The 16,177-nt window shown below is 42.9% G+C and overlaps 1 protein-coding gene across 2 annotated transcripts in view; it reads right to left on the bottom strand.

The window, feature by feature from the left end:
* Positions 1 to 16,177, bottom strand: part of LOC140536725 (roundabout homolog 1-like) — a 269,345-nt gene that overhangs the window by 30,361 nt on the left and 222,807 nt on the right. For both annotated transcript variants that reach the window (XM_072658699.1, XM_072658700.1), the window contains 4 exons: positions 13,542 to 13,662; positions 11,346 to 11,484; positions 10,581 to 10,708; positions 867 to 991 (listed from right to left, as the gene is read on the bottom strand). In XM_072658699.1, coding sequence (XP_072514800.1) covers positions 867 to 991; positions 10,581 to 10,708; positions 11,346 to 11,484; positions 13,542 to 13,662 — 513 coding nt within the window. The remainder of the gene's footprint in view (positions 1 to 866; positions 992 to 10,580; positions 10,709 to 11,345; positions 11,485 to 13,541; positions 13,663 to 16,177) is intronic.

Here is a 16,177-nt window from a genome sequence, read left to right as displayed (position 1 = left end):
CGCATAGCAATGGAGTTTATTTTCTCCATTGCAACCACTTGACAACCAACTGAGACACCATAGTAACTGTCTGGCAACCACCTAGCAACACCCTAACAACTACTAAACAGCACCATAGCAAATGCCTGAATTTACATAGCAACCACCTTGCAACACCGTAGCACCCATCTAGCAAACACGTTGCAACATCATAGTAACCAACTGGGATACTACAACAGGCATCTAGCATGATGTTTTTTTTTATTACATTTTGTAATAATACATGGAACAAATTGGAAAAATAAATGTGTAACTACTGGCACAGAATGCAATGCAATGACTGACTTAACTATATAATTAAATATTGTTATCTTATGGATAAACAACAATAATAACTGTACACTGAGACCCACTGCTTAAAAATAGAATGTGCAAGATGTATACAAAAGTATCCAGACACCCCAACATATTGCTGACACAGTAATTATATTCAATTGTATAGACTGTTGTCTAATTGCCATAGAAAAACATTTCCAATACAATGGGATGCTCATGGAAGCAGATGAACATGAGTCTACAAGCTTTGGCTAGATGTCAAATCTGGCAGGGCTGTGATGGAGCAGAGATGGAGATGTGATGAAGTCCCATATGATGAAGTCCCATTCCAGATCCAGACCTAATCATCCAACATCATCACCTGACCTCCCTAATGCTCTTGCTGCTGAATGAAATCAAATCCTCATAGCAATGTTTTGTTTCAACATCTAGAGCAAGAGGACGTCCTATTAATATCCTTAATTTCAGAAGACAGGCTGAATGTGCAGGTGTCTACAAACAAAATGTGGACATACAGGGCCATAACAGGTGGTTTTTAGACATTCTCTTACCTGGCTGCCTTCTCTCTGCCAAAAGATGGCAGGCTGGGGGTTTCCCGTGGCCTCACACTGAAAGGTGACCGTTCGCCCTACGCCCACCACCTGGTTCCTGGGGCGCACCGCAAAGGCAGGAGGCACTGCACATGGAACATAAACACAAGGTTACCTCAGGGCAAAGCAGAGCACAATACAGGGCAACACTATGTGCTGTTTAGAACTGAAAACAGAAAGATGGAGAAGATGCTAAGACCACATTTAATATCTAATATTTGATAAGGTATAAAAAATGATACAACAGCAGCATCCCTTTCATTTCCATCAAAGAATACGTGGAGGACAAAATGGCTTTTACCTTTTTGAATTCTGATACATTTTTGATTTACCCATTACAGCCATCAGAGCTGTTCCAGCTTTAATGTGAGGTATATGGAGGATGGATGAGGAGGAGGATAGTGATGGGATAATGATGTTAAGCACTCAGACCACTTCTTGTCACTAGCTCTATGGAGGATGGGTGGATGATGACAACTTACCAGGCATGACTAAAAAAGAGAAGAGACAGAGAAAAGCAGATGATGAGTCACAGTCAACACATTCATCCATCAGTGCTTCTTTTATCTGCTCTTTACGGCCACATTTTAAAGTGATGTCGGTGGAATGAGGACACATAGCAGTGGGACTACTCATGAGTGATGAACACTGAATAACAAGGCTCAAATGACGCACTGATTGGGTGGGAAACTCGCACGCATACTTACATTGTGCAGTGTATTTTGCCTGCACCCAACACAATCCCAGCTTTGACAGGGATATGCATTATTGTGGTAACTACAGAATGTACCTTAAAGACTAATATATGTACAGTAAATGAGTTCTGTTGTGATTGGTTACAATGTTGCCTCATTTATACCACAACTCACGCTGAAACACTCCAGCTACCTATATCTAGCGTTAATGGCTGGATCTAAAATGCTGTAAGATGAAGCAGGTACCATGTGTAAATCCACTGTTAAATGTTTATATACACCATATGGACTAAAGAATTTGGACACATGCTCATCAACTGTCTTTACTGTCCATGGAAGGCTTTTTACTAGATTTTGGAGCATCACTGTGGTGATTTGATTGCAATCAGCGACAAGAGCAGTAGTAAGGTCAGGATGTTGGGTGATCACCACCCCACTTCACCCCCAACTACCCGACTCATCCCAAAAGCATTGGAAGGAGCATCACCATCATTCCAGAGATCACAGTTCCACTGCTCCACAACTTAATGCTGGGGGGCTTTATACCCCTCTAGCCCACATTTGGCATTAGGCACTGAAAGTTTCAATGGAACGTTTCAATGCTTAATTTTAAAAAGCTTTATTCAAGTCAGGACAACAGCGATACAGAAAAGCAGTTATGAGTTAAAAATACTAGCTCATTTTACCATTCACAATTATTTCAGTCATCAGCATCCCTCTCCTTTCACCACAAGGCTGTTCCAATGCTATTCAGTGATCCAGCTACACCATGCTTTGTGGTAACTGCAGCTGACCAGTATGGCTCAATATCTCCCTGTGTCATCAGCAGCTCTGGAATGTTTATGCAAGTCAAACTATGCGTTAAACCCAGACATCCCAACTGCACAAACAGCGCAGGCTGTGCCGTGTGCTGGTAGGGGTGGCGGATCAGGAGGGAGAACCCGTGTTGATGTTGGCTGCAGCCAAGGCCCTTAACCCAGTCCTCCCTGCACAGACGTGTTTTTATAACGGACCACTTTGATTAATATGTGAACAGCGGACATCAAACAAGTCTGTACCCTGCTCCCAGCATGCAGTGCAACAGGAAGAGCACATTTCATCACTTGCTTAACGTCCTGTTAGCGCTACATTTGGCCAAGAGCAGCTTGCAGGCTCCTCTGTTCCGTCAAAATGAGTGCTTTATGTCAGGATACGGGATCCTTCCTCAGACATACTTTAACCCAGACCAAAGAACTGTTTTTCACACTATTTATAGTCAAATAGTGACCTTCTAATCAGCAGACGTCATTCAACTGACTTGATCTGCCCCATGCTCCACTCACAAACGTGTTATTTCTGAGTTACAGCTGCCAGCCCAGACAGATTTTAGAAACAGACTTTTATGAAGTTTCAGTTGATTTGGAGATGCTTTAGAATGGACAACTGTATTTACTTGGCATAGTTCGGCCTGCTGTGCACTGTGAGTAAACTAGTGAAGCGAGTGGGTCCTAGGCTAAAAGCGAACTCAGTCGACTGGCAGCTGTCTCTTCAGATAGCTAACTGGATAACGTGCTAACTGGACACAGAGAGTACACAGAAAGGATGACAACACTGACAGGCTGGAGCAAATCTGCCAAGAATGTGGGAATAATTAAAAAGAAATAAATACAATGTTCTTTTTACAGTGCTAAGCTATGGTGGGCTAGGCTAGGCTATGTAGCTCCTGTGAGCCAGCACAGTGACATTAACCAGCCAATAAAAGCAGAGCTTATCATTTCTTCCAGAAGCCTACTGTAAAAGGAAAATCAGCGTTTCACCCTCTGAGGCAAAACAACAGGGTTGTAACAGTGAAATGGGGTGTTAGTGAGGTCCGGATGTTGGATGATCACCACCCCACCTCATCCCCAACTCCCCAACTCATCCCAAAAGTACACAGTTCCACTGCTCCACAGCTCAATGCTGGGAGGCCTTATACCCCTCTAGCCCACACCTGGCATTAGGCATGATGCCAATCGGTTCATGTTTATCTGCTCCAGAGAGTCTTATTCTATTGCCAGGGACTAGACAAGCTGTGTGTGTGTATTTGCACATCTGTGTCAGCAATGGTAAATGAATGCATTCATTAAAAGAGATTAAAAGAGAACATTTGGATAAAAACTGCTGCAATTTGTTTTAGATTTTTTGGCCACGTTCTGGTAAACCTCGTCTAGAAGTAGCTACAGCGTGGGCGGAGCTTAGATAGGTCCGTGCAGATGCAGTTCATATCCAGTACTGGTATAATATCACATATGGGACATCTTAATAGATAGATAGACCACATGAAACAAAGCTTTCATACAAAAATATACACACAGGAACATTCACACACACACACACACACACACACACACACACACACACACACACACACACACCCACTGAAACACAGATACATCGTAATACCTGCAGCACAGCAAACAGAAACAGTCCTTCAGTGGCGAGCCATGACTCCACATTGTTCACGGCGGAGCAGCGGCGTGTGACCCGTGACATGTAAAGTGTGTTTATTGAAATAAGTGCAGCCTGGGGCATGAATTCCTCTGGCAGCTTTATAGAGTGAATTGGAGGGGGTGCTGAAGGGACAGATGAGGGTTTGTCTGCACTGCCCAGTGAGAGGGAGAGAGTGGCAGGGAGGATAAAGGCCCTGTGTCAGAGGGTGTGTGTGAGGGGGAAACCGCAGGACAAGGCGCGGGTTGTTTGGGCCCCTATGAGACCCGCTGGACCTGTGTTGCATTTGAAGGTGTGAAAAGCTTCACCTAGCGGAGCAGGCCTGAGTTACGACCTCAATCTCGCCTTGAGGCCTCGTTTGGACAGAGTTACGACACCCGCGTGAAGACATAAAGACATGGGGGAAGGTGCTGTGTTTATGTGTGTGTGTGTGTGTGTGTGTGTGTTTGTGTGAGTATATACTACCGGTCAAAAGTTTGAAATCACAGCTCAAATATTTGCAGTGAAATAACTGTTTTGTTGGAGATATAAATTAGGATAATCCTAATAATCCTGATATCATGCTTGCACTTTAAAGCAGGATTTGCTAATATGAATACTGATTTTAATGAGCTAAACTTTTGATAAGCTGTAAAATTAATGGAATATTGATTTGAATAGAAATAATGAAATAACTGACTGTAATCGACTGTTAGTTTCGATTCATTTTTGATTAATTAATCATTAATAATAATTGCCCAGTCCTACTATTTATGTATCCCAGCTAAAACAATTTTGTGTTTAAAGTTTTAGTAACTTTAAGCTCCTGCAGACAGCATTGCATGAGAATGATGACAGGTTATAAATACCTGCGGGGAGACAGGATTCATACAGATGGTACAGTGCAGTAAATGTCTCGTTTGATGTTTGGAAAATGGGCTTGCCAGAGGCCATAGTTTGAAGGAAGTAGCTGAATTTTCAGTTGTATCAAAGCGTAAGGTCTTATGGGTCTACCAGCAGTGGCAGAAATTCCAGTCTACAGGAAATTCTCGTCAGAATGGTGGCTGAAAGACGAAACTGATGGACAGGGGCCACCGGCGGGTTGCAAATGAAAATCGTTTTGCTTGCTGATGAACGCAGATCCTTCACAACCTATTTCTGAAAGAATACCCCACAAGGAACTGCATTTTCATTACCCCAAACACAAACAGGCACAAAACAAGTTAAAAATAAACAAGACTGAACTTTTTTCAGATTTTACATTTACATTTACAGCATTTAGCAGACGCTCTTATCCAGAGCGACTTACAAAAGTGCTTCACTCTTTACTCAAGGATAACCTCAGCTAGTTTGAACAGACTAAAAATTCAAAGATACCTTTAAGTTTAGACACTACTAAACACAAGTCAATATGGAGACCATAGTACTCTGCTATTCGCCCAAGTACTCTTGGAAGAGTGAGCGACTCTGCTGTTCGGACACCCAGGAAAGGTTCGTTCCACCACTTCGGTGCAGGACAGAAAAAAGCCTGGATGCTTGTCTTCCTTGGATTTTGATGGATGGCGGGTCGAGCAGAGCCGTACTTGATCAATTGTGTCAGATCAGTGATGGGGATGTATAACATTAAGTATGAAGTTATGCAGGATGTCTTTCAAAAGAATCTGATGCTCAGATAACAGTGCTCAAAAATCTGACCAAGAAACATGATTGCCAATAGATTAATAAAGTATATAATAATAATAATAATAATAATAATAATAATGATATGTCATAACTTAATAATATTCAAAATACAGCTAATGTACAATATTTAGTGCCTTGTTTGTAATAGTTAAATCAGAATTGCATACAGCTTTTAACCACATTCTATATAACATCACTAAACTTCTGAATATGATAAATGGTTTTTTTACAGTAGTGTGAACTTTCTTAGGTGCACAAGTTCCCCATATTCATTCTCCCATTGGATCAAAACACACATATGTGCTTTCACCCACACCTCCACACACAGTTCAATGTCTCCATAAGGAGCCACAACTGGGCAGAACCGCTCTTAGAACATGAAACTGCCACTAATGTTGTTTTTATGCTCCAAGAATGACAAGAGCACACTTTTACCCAGATCCGAAAAACTCTCAGCCCTGACAGACTGAAGCACTTTAATCAGAACTGCGCCTGAAGAATAATTATGGCGGTCATAAAAACTGCTGCTGGGTATTTTTATGATGTGCACATGAGCGCTGAACATTCTGAGTGAGAGCAAGAGAGAGAGAGAGAGCGAGTGAGAGAGAGAGGCGATGCAAAAGAAGAGCACACTGAGGAACGAGAAGACATTTGGAAGAAAAACATCTGTACTGGAGCTCAGCGGCCGACGACGCACGTGTTTTGATTTGCAGCACAGATTGGTGGCAGCAATGTCTGTGCCGATCTCATCGCCCCAGAAAGCGAGGAAGACCTCCTTTATCTGCCTTCCTGCCCCGCTCAGGCCTGGTGAAGGCTTGCCCGAGTTTGTTTATTTTTTGAGAGAGAAAAATGTATCAACACAGGAGCGTTTGATATGGTCACGTATGAAGAGGCCTGGAATCTGAGTGGAGAGCTCGGGAAAAAAAAGCGCTGCATGAACATGAATAAAAAATACAATAACTGCATTAAATCTTAATAGCCTTTATATATCATGCTTTATATATCATGAAAGTAAACCCAATAGGAATTGTGCTGAATAAATGATAGTTTTACATTATTACATTTGTCGTAAATTACAGCTCTCCCTATCTCTCATAACCACACACACCAAATATACATACTCATACAGCATTAGGATATGGGGTGATATATGTATACACGCACCAATTTGCCATAACATCAAAACCACCTGCTTATAATTGTCTCATGCAGCCAAAACAGCTCTGACTCACTGAGGCATAGACTCCACACGACCTCTGAAGGTGTCCTGTGGTATCTGGCACCAAGACGTTACAGCAGCAGAGTCTTACGTCTTGTAAGTTGTGAGTTGGGACCTCCATGGATCGAATCAATGAGTCTTGGTTGCCCAGGACCGTGTCAACGCTTCACTGGTTGTCCTTCCTTTGACCAGGTTTGGTAGATACTAATCACTACATACCCGAATAACCCCACCTGTCTGATGTTTTGGAGATGTTCAGATCCAGTCATCTAGCCATCACAATTTGGCCGTTATCAAAGTGGCTCAGATTCTTACGCTTGAATGTTTCCTGCTTCAAACAGATTACCTTCAAGGCCTGGCTGTTCACTTGCTGCCAAATATATCCCACCCCTTGACAGGTGCCACTGTAACCAAATGATCAGTGTTATTTGTATGTATAGTACCTACCTGTAGCACGTAACTGAGGTGAAGGCATTTAGTCAGTCCTTTTTTTCAGTCCTTGGCTAACACAGACATATCTACTCACTGTTGACTAATATGCACTGTCCCTGGTGAATAAAAGGACCAATAGAAATGCTCTAAAATGTCCTGGAATAAAATCTTCTTCAATTTCAGTGAAGACATTTTTAATTTTTTGAGATAACATTTTTAGCATGACATTGACGGTATGCAAGTGTCTATATTTAATAAGATTATGTCTCATTTGTATGTATATGTAAAGACTTACATGTAATAAAATAGTCAAAGTCTAACAAAGGCTAAATGTTACACTAAATCCAACCTCAGCTACCGAAGTTACCCATTAAAGCAACATTATGGAAAATTGGCATTTCTTGCTCATGGGCTCCCCCTACAGTTGAGAAGTGTAATTCATGCTTTGTGCCACCACTAAAGGACACATTTTTTTCTGGATGGGTTGAGAGATAGAGATTCGTTGCTAAATGGAAAGAGGCATGTGGAGTAATATCACAGGACTTCACACAAATATGACTGGTTACAGTGATACACAGTTCTTGTGAGCGTTATCCTGCCTGCTTCTCCAAAGTTGCATACTGCGGTAACAGCATGCCGAGCCTGGAGTAGCAACAACAGCAATGCTATTCTTCCTACTACAAGTCAGTAAAGCATGTCAATGATTTTGAAGGTATTATTTTAAGGTAAAAATGCTACAAAATGTTGCTTTACGTTTTAAAAAATGAAGCATGGAGGTAAAAAATCACTTTACAAAAAACACTCGGTAGAAAGAAACAAACACACCCACGCCCACACAGGCACTTAGTGCACAGAGGTTATCTTAGTCATCTGAACCTACAAGTATCTCTCCAAATGAGATAATATGTTTGTCAGACTGCATCATTGTTATGTCTGTTTCCTCCAGACTTGCATTTCTTCCCTGACTACTCTACTCTTGTGTCTCGAAGGAGGGAAGAAAAAAGGAGAATCTGAAAAAAAGCCACAGGGTGTTTGGATAAATACTGCTCTCCAGCTCACCCAATCGCACTCATCGGCTATCTCCACTTCTCTCTTCCTCTCCATTTGGAGGCCAAATTGCGTTCACTCTTGCAGCTTTGCTTTTTCGGCTTTTTTCCCAGGTCTGGAATTAGACTGTGTAATTGGAAACATGTTATCTCCCAGCGTGGGACTGTGGCTTGTCTTTAATTAGGCCATCCTCCCTCCGTGTGTCTCCGGCTGGGTGTCACTGGGGCAGCTAGGGGGTGGAGGAGGTGGAGAAGGAGAAGGAAGAGGAGGTGGTTGTGGGGGAGGGAGGGAAATGGAGCTTGTTGCTCCAGTTCATTTCCTCTCTTCAAAGGGGCGGCTAGAGATGGGCTAACACATCCCTCTGTTGCCCACAAGCTTTTCTACAGGATCATAAGCATGCTACATTGCCGCCGGCCACAAAACCCCGCTTCTTGTCTCCCCCCGGTGACACGGCGTAACACGGCCGCCTGTTCAAAGGCTGCGGTGGTCCTCTTGGGATGCACCGAAGACAGCAAGGTCAACACATGGACTCCTGCAGTGGCCCAGTCAGCTGCAAGACTGAGCATAAAGAACCTAACACCAGTCCAAACTAGCCATAAATCCAGTGGTGTTGTCCACAGTGAAGCAGTAGATAAACGGTCACTAGATGGTCGCTTCTAATCTTAGTTGTTTACCCAACCATCAGTGCAAGCATTAAGTGCCCACGTCTCTACCGTTAGCATGTCTAGCCTAGATAGCATGTAGGTAAGCACATATGATGCAGAGTGTGGGGGACTCTGAATTCAGCGCACATCTGGAGTCTAAAATGGTTCCCCAGTGTTCTGTTGACTTCCATGGGTCATAGTAAGATATTTTATGCCCTAAACCACATTAACAAATCTGTGACTTTAATGAAGTAGTTTGAGCAGGTCGAGTCAGGTATTTACTGCAAGTTGAGAGCGGGCATGTATTTACAGAAAGTCTGACTTGTTAAACTAAAGAAGCAAGTCTGGGACACTGAACATTGTTTGGCTGATTGGCTGCATCAGAGTAAGTGGGAAGGGTGTTAATTAGATTGTTAAATGTTACATTTAAGGTCCCCTTCATTTCTAATAGACTCCTTATGGTGTTCATTTACAATGACTGACATTTAATCGCCCGTCTTTGCTTTTTTAATGATCTGAAATATGCCAACATCAACATGACTACATATTTAACACTGAATCCAACTTGGTTTCAGGAAACCATGTGCGTTGCATGCAGTTTGCAGATGTAGGTGGCAATGTGCTAAGCTTCCTATGCTTATTATATACATTAGTCTTCTAGCTCCCAAAACGAAAGAAGCAAAGTTCGGACAACACATCTGTAAAGGTAAAACTGTGCAAATCAGATCTTTTGGATCTTTGGACAAATTCCTGCTTTAATATTTAATTAGGAGGCCATGAGTCTATGATATCACAAGGCCACTTAACTCTCCCGAACTGCAATAATAATAACGCTTGAAGAAAGACATGTTGGTCTAATGACTGGCTGTAAAACAAATAAGCCTATATTGACAGGCAATTATTGAGCGATGGTAGCAGTGCTCTCTTAGTGATTTCTTTTAACTCTATGCCTAATTGATCTTGCCCCGGGTGACACCGCCCTGCCTGTTGAAAGGCTGCTATTCATCATTTCAATCCATTATGTCTTTATACTGCTTCTATCCAAAACAAGCTCATATGCTGCTGACTGGAAGAAACATTGGGCCAGACTGTAGCAGAAAAATGATTTTTATGCACCACTGATATCCAGCGTCCTTTTATGGCTCCCCATGATCCTGTCATTAAATATGACCAATATCCAAATACCAGAATCAACCACAATGCAGATTTCTTGACCCAACACCACCAAACAACCCTGAAGCCATAAATCTGGCCTACAGCAGATTCCAAACTGTGTTCAAAAGCTCTCTATCAGTCATGAGTGAGGTTTTGGCGTGAGGACGTGAAGCCATGGAGCTGAAGCGTGTGAAGAGGAGTTGGTGGACTAGACCTGTGAACAGCTGAGCTAGAGTTTATTTTTCCAACACATGCAGCTGCCCATGCTGCTCCAACCCTGCAGCTTCCTCCCTCCATGTGCCGCAGCAGCAGGAGTGGGGAGGTTGAATGTATGTGTGTGTGTGTGAGTTCTCACCGTGCACGGTCAGCGTGGCGGACGCCTCGGCTTTCCCCACCATGTTCTCGGCCAGGCAGCTGTAGGAGCCCACGTCAGCAGGGGTCACGCGCCGCAGACTCAACGTGTGGTCCTCCAGTATCTCATACCTGCAGAGAGAGAGTGAGAGCGAGAGAGAAAGAGAGGGGTAAATAAAGAGGTCACCCAAAGTTTGAGAGCACTTTGTTGTCTTTTTAAGTGCTCATAATAATATGTGATATTTGCGGTGACTTTTAGATTAAGCGCTAAAAAAAAAACAAAAAAAAAAAAACGCTTAAATATAAAAGAAGAGAAGTCTGCAAGAACATATATCTCTAGGAGGTTTCAGGAGTTAAAAATAGCTTGAAAAGTGAGATATTCCCAAACGTCTGACCAGCTCCAGTCATCTCAGAAAGCTGCATCACTCTTCTGTCACATCACTGAGCTGATCAGAAGATCTTACTAAGCATTACCCTCCTCTTTAACACAGCAGTGCTGAATCGGCCTCATGCCTCACCACACCACACGTTTTTGTGCTTTCCCTGCTGATTCCACTCACAAAGGGCTCCGGATAATTAGCCACTGAGTTGAATCAGGTGTGCCTGAGCATGGAAAATGCTAAACTGTGCAGAGCAGCAGGGGCCCCTGGGCTGCAGCTGAGAACACTGCACTCTTTCACGTTGTGAGCTGTTATCAGGCGTGGGTGAGAGAAAGTGGAAGCAGAGCGGATCCGAGAGATCCAGGCTGCCTGAGGGAACAGAGCCGTACCTCCCCTTGGGCAGCTCCCCGTCCTCTCTCCTCCAGCGGATGGTGGGAAATGGGTCTCCTCGCGCCTCGCACCGAAACTCCACGCTCTCATCGGCCAGGACAACCACGCTGCTCGGCCTCCGTGTGAAGCTCGGCCTCTCTGTAAGGTGAAGTGAGAGATACAAATAGTATTGTACACAATAGAGATGCTTAGTGGCCAAACTCGAGGTTCCAATATCGGCAGCTTAGGGGACATGGGCATTAAACCCACAAGACCCCTTGTGGTCACTAACCATTGAGCCACCACTGGTCCATTTATGATACATTCACAGTAAAATGGCTAAATGACTATCACTATTGTCATCCTACAAGAGTAATGCTTAGGGCTGTGGTCATCAACAGCTGATCCTCCCTACTATCAGAAGTCCTTGATTACATAAATAAGGTGTGTTAGACTTGGGTTGGAAGTGAAGTCTGCAAGAACATATATCTCCAGGAGGTTTCAGGTGTTTAAACATCTTGAAAAGTGAGGTGTTCTCAAACTTCTGACCAGCTCCAATCTACATTTTCTACAGAATTTCTAAGCTTGTATCAATTAGCTAACGAGAGAGAAACCGTTCATATGAAAATCCAACATGATTCTTTAATCACAGCCAACAACTGCCAAATGTAAAGGCTGAAGTCTTCATCACTGTGTCTGATTCCAGGAGGTAAATTGTTAGATTCAAAGCAGATGTTCTTTAGAAGAGTTGAGCAGATCAGCCTTTTCCAATTCGCACAAATGAAAAGAAATGTAAGAAGAATCGTACATACGGAAAAAAAGCATTGAGCACACAGTAATACTTTTAGTGCTCGTTAAAGTCTGACCATGTTTCCCCAGGCGCTGCCCCCGGGGCCCTGGCGGGAATCTGTTGCTTCAATCAACAGTATTATTCTATTAGCACTAAATGTTTTTACTCGCTTTCAGAAATGTGCGCGGGCTGGCTCTGGGCCCAGCTGATCATGTGATAAGACGTCTGGGCAGGCAGGAAGTGCTTGTGGTGAGGGGAGGTGTTTTGTTGAGGTGGGGGGCAGTGTGGATGGAAACCGAGGTGGGGGGGGGGCAATAAGGGTCAACAGACTGGCCCAGACGAAAACAGACAGAGGGCACAGCTGGTTTTGACCTGGGCGGGCGAATAGGCCTAAGTACAGGGGTCAAAAGGTTGAGGGGAGAGCAGGGGAATTCAGGAACAGCTGCACAAGCAGGCCCGTTATTACGTAACCCTTTTAATTTGCCAAACGGGTGAGAGGAAACATAACCACTTCTCCAACTGGGAAGATTTGGGACTGCCAGTTTCACAGTAGAGGCATAGGGCTGCATGATATGGGGAAAGTGCAGGCATTGCAGGCATTATATGCTACACAATCTGATACACCATGTCATTTGTTGCACATGATTTCTGGGAACTGTGATTTCAGCTCATTTTTACTCAATATGACCTCCATGTTTGTGGTATTTGAGCTCTGCAGGTATTGGAGTAATGCTCTGATTTCATTGGTTGGATGTTTTGGTTCAATACTAAGAGATTCAAGTCATTTAAAGGAGGGGGGGGGGGTTACTGGGTATTTTTATCTAGGTAGATGGAGACAAACCAGCTCTCAAATTGGTTGAGCCGTCAAGAGCCAGACTGCGACTCTTAAAAAAAGGGTTCTTTGACTTGATAATGGTAGTGGAACCCTATTCGGTGCTATAGAGAATCATCTACAACAGGTTTTTCACCAGTCAGAAGAAGACTTTAAGAAAGCAAATAATCATTTAAGCATCCATGGTTCTTTGAGTTGTCATGGTTCTATATAGACTTCCTAAATCACCATTTTTAAGCGTGTCAATGGAAAAACATGGTAGCAGCTCTGTGCCAGGTCTCTTAACCCAAGAGTCAATGCTAAACCTCATACAGTGGGCATAAAATATAACATCTATATTTATATTTGTTACAAGGTTCAAATAAAATATATTACGCTTATATAAAATATAATGCTTCAAATGTCTGTGATTTGTCTATAATGCCAAAAACGAGTAGTGCCACATATTAGTAGAATCCTCACTATTACTATTGCAAAGAACTATATTTCAATTACAATAAAAACTCTATAGATCAGCTCTATAGATCCACAGAGCAGAAACATTAGAGATGGCATGCTAAAGGGATTATGATATCAGACCGCAGGATTGTTTACCTAGCACCGTCAGCTCAGCTATCTCACTCTCGCGTTCTCCCACCATGTTGGTTCCGACACACACGTACTTCCCAGCATCGCTCTTCCGTGCGTTAGTGATCATCAGCTTTCCACTGCGGATCTGTGGAAGACAAGATGGAGAGAGGCGTCAATTAGAGAAAGCTGCTTTTTTACATTGTTCGAGGGACGAGTGCCCACAGTGTGTGGGCGATGAAGACACATTTCTGGCAAACTCTAAAAGATGGAGTTTTAATTTTGAATCACAGCAGGATAGTTTTGCTTTGCAAATCAAGCTCCTGATTTGGATCTTTCCTGAAGAATTTCAGAGTTCAAGCAGTAAAACATTCCTAAAAAGTTTTAGTCAGTAAAGCTGAAGCTGAAAAGTGAAGATATGAGAAAACTGGTAAAGTTTGTTCCATTAAAATATCATGCTATTCAAAGCAGCTCTGGCCAAACGCACACATACAAACTCCAACATTGGCAACATACATCTGAGTAGCCAACTGTCCAAATAGAGGAGAATTTTCCACTTATTCTTAATACTGTGTTCAAATTTCATGATTAATGAACCAACAGAAATGCTCCAAAGTGACTTTTTACACTGACATCCACCATAAACTTTCCTTTTTGATGATACAAGCTTTTTTTTCTGGACAGTGACGAGATATTATAACTAGATTTTGGACCTCCTCCATATAAATCTAGACAACACTGGCTCTGCGGTCAGAAATTAACCAATTCTGAAATGCTGACCGATCCTGATAAATGCATGACACCTATATACCTATCTAGAGGACATACAAGGTAGGTGTGTAATATTAAATGTGCTCTGAAGTCCTTCTCAAAGAAAGTCAGGTTTATCTTAATGGCAGTTGTGATGTTTGTCAGGATGCTCAACTCCTTTTAAATATGTTAGTTCATCAGCTGGGGGTGTGTACATGCATCAAGATTTTAAAATCATTAGAGAAAAGTCACTTAAATCCACATCAACTTCTTAGCAGAACATCTTCCCTCAAATTCCTTGCAGTGGAACTCAGGCAGTGTGGTTTAGGAATCACTAACAGAGCTTACAGTTGAGGGAAAAGCTCAATAGTGAGGAGTTACACTCAATATTGCAGTGTAAGTGAGGAGGAGCTGGTTTGGGAATTTCAAATAAAGTTGGGCGTTGGGAGTGTATAAGAAAATAAGACTTAATATCATAAGAAAAATATCTTTAGGCTGATGTCATCTAATTCCCAGCAATAGTTCATCTAACGAGAGTGCTCGAAGGCATTTACTGTAAACTATGAATGCTAATTTGCGCTGAAGTTTAAATGCTCAAGGTTCAATACAAGGGCTAATTGCTGAAGGTCCAGTAGGGAATGTAACTGACACATAGTTAGTTAGCTATCTCTCCACATTAAAAACCACCAGGCCTTGACATAAAAACATCCCCTGCCTTAACCTCAGTGATGCTAATCTGAGCTCAGATTTCGACTAGTCCTGCTGTAAATTCTATTCCATTCCAGCGCTGAAGGACGGAAGAGGAGGAGGACGCAGTTGCATGTAAAAATGAGCGTGAGGTGCCCTCAGGTGCTGCACATTTGTTTTGCTGTCATTAGTAGCAGTAAAAACAGGAGTGCTGGAGAGCAGGGAGGACTGAAGAGCGTCCGAGCGTGTCCGAAAAGGAGTGGGCGAAGCTTCGTTCTTCAGATCTGAGATCTGGGAGAAGGGTTTCTTCAGTCACAGCTAATCGCGTGCTAGGCAGATTTACAGCGGCTCGGCTGACCGCCCCTCTGGCCAGTGACTTCCCCGCTCCACAAACTGACACATTCCTCAAGATCGTAAAAGGGAACTTGTGTGCTTTAGTGGACGCCGCAGAGGGGCCCGGGACGAAGAGGAGGAGGAGGAGGAAGAGGGGAAGCAGAAAGTTTCAAAGCACAAGGTTCTTTGGGGGGGACCCATGTTTCGCCCGGCTGGGACAGAAAGGTTTGAAGTGTCATCACGTTACAGCTCATTTGATGAGGGTGGGGGCCACAGTGGTGCTGAGCTGGGAAGGCCACTTTTAGGGTAGGTGGGGTGGGGTGTGGTGGGGTGGGTGTATTGTTGTGTTTCAAGGTAAATGCCCTTAAGAAGAAGGAAGTTGATATGTAGAGAGATGACACTATCACATTTGATCTGTTCTGATCTTGAGATCCTGATAATCCAGTAAAACACTATGAAACTTTAAAATGAGCTGTCTTTTAATGCAGAATCTTGAGCTCTATCAGTCTCCAAATAATAGCCACAAAAAGGCTTATTTTAATAGGCTATGTATACATATTGTAGCTGTCATGGTAAAAAAACATAGTGCTTCTCATTTTTGAACAAAATCTAAATCTTGTGGATGTTCTTTACATTGTGGCAAAAGTTTATGATGAATGGACCCAATAGAAATGCCCTGGAATGACTTGGAATGAAAGCTTTTTACATTGACTTCCATTGAAAGCTAAGGTTTTTCCTTCTACTGTAAAGTTGCCATTTTAGAGATGCAAGGATTTGGCGCGACAGCAACACTATACTGCTTTCTGCAACACTAAGCGCTCTCTGCAATGCTCTAAAACCTTCATATAACAAACATGATCTTTGTGACAATCTGCGATATACTGCAGGGAGCC

Source organism: Salminus brasiliensis, chromosome 16, assembly GCF_030463535.1.
Source record: "Salminus brasiliensis chromosome 16, fSalBra1.hap2, whole genome shotgun sequence".
In the NCBI taxonomy this organism is placed as follows: domain Eukaryota; kingdom Metazoa; phylum Chordata; class Actinopteri; order Characiformes; family Bryconidae; genus Salminus; species Salminus brasiliensis.
Note: the sequence above shows the minus strand (reverse complement) of the source record. Positions and strands in the feature narration are given on the sequence as shown.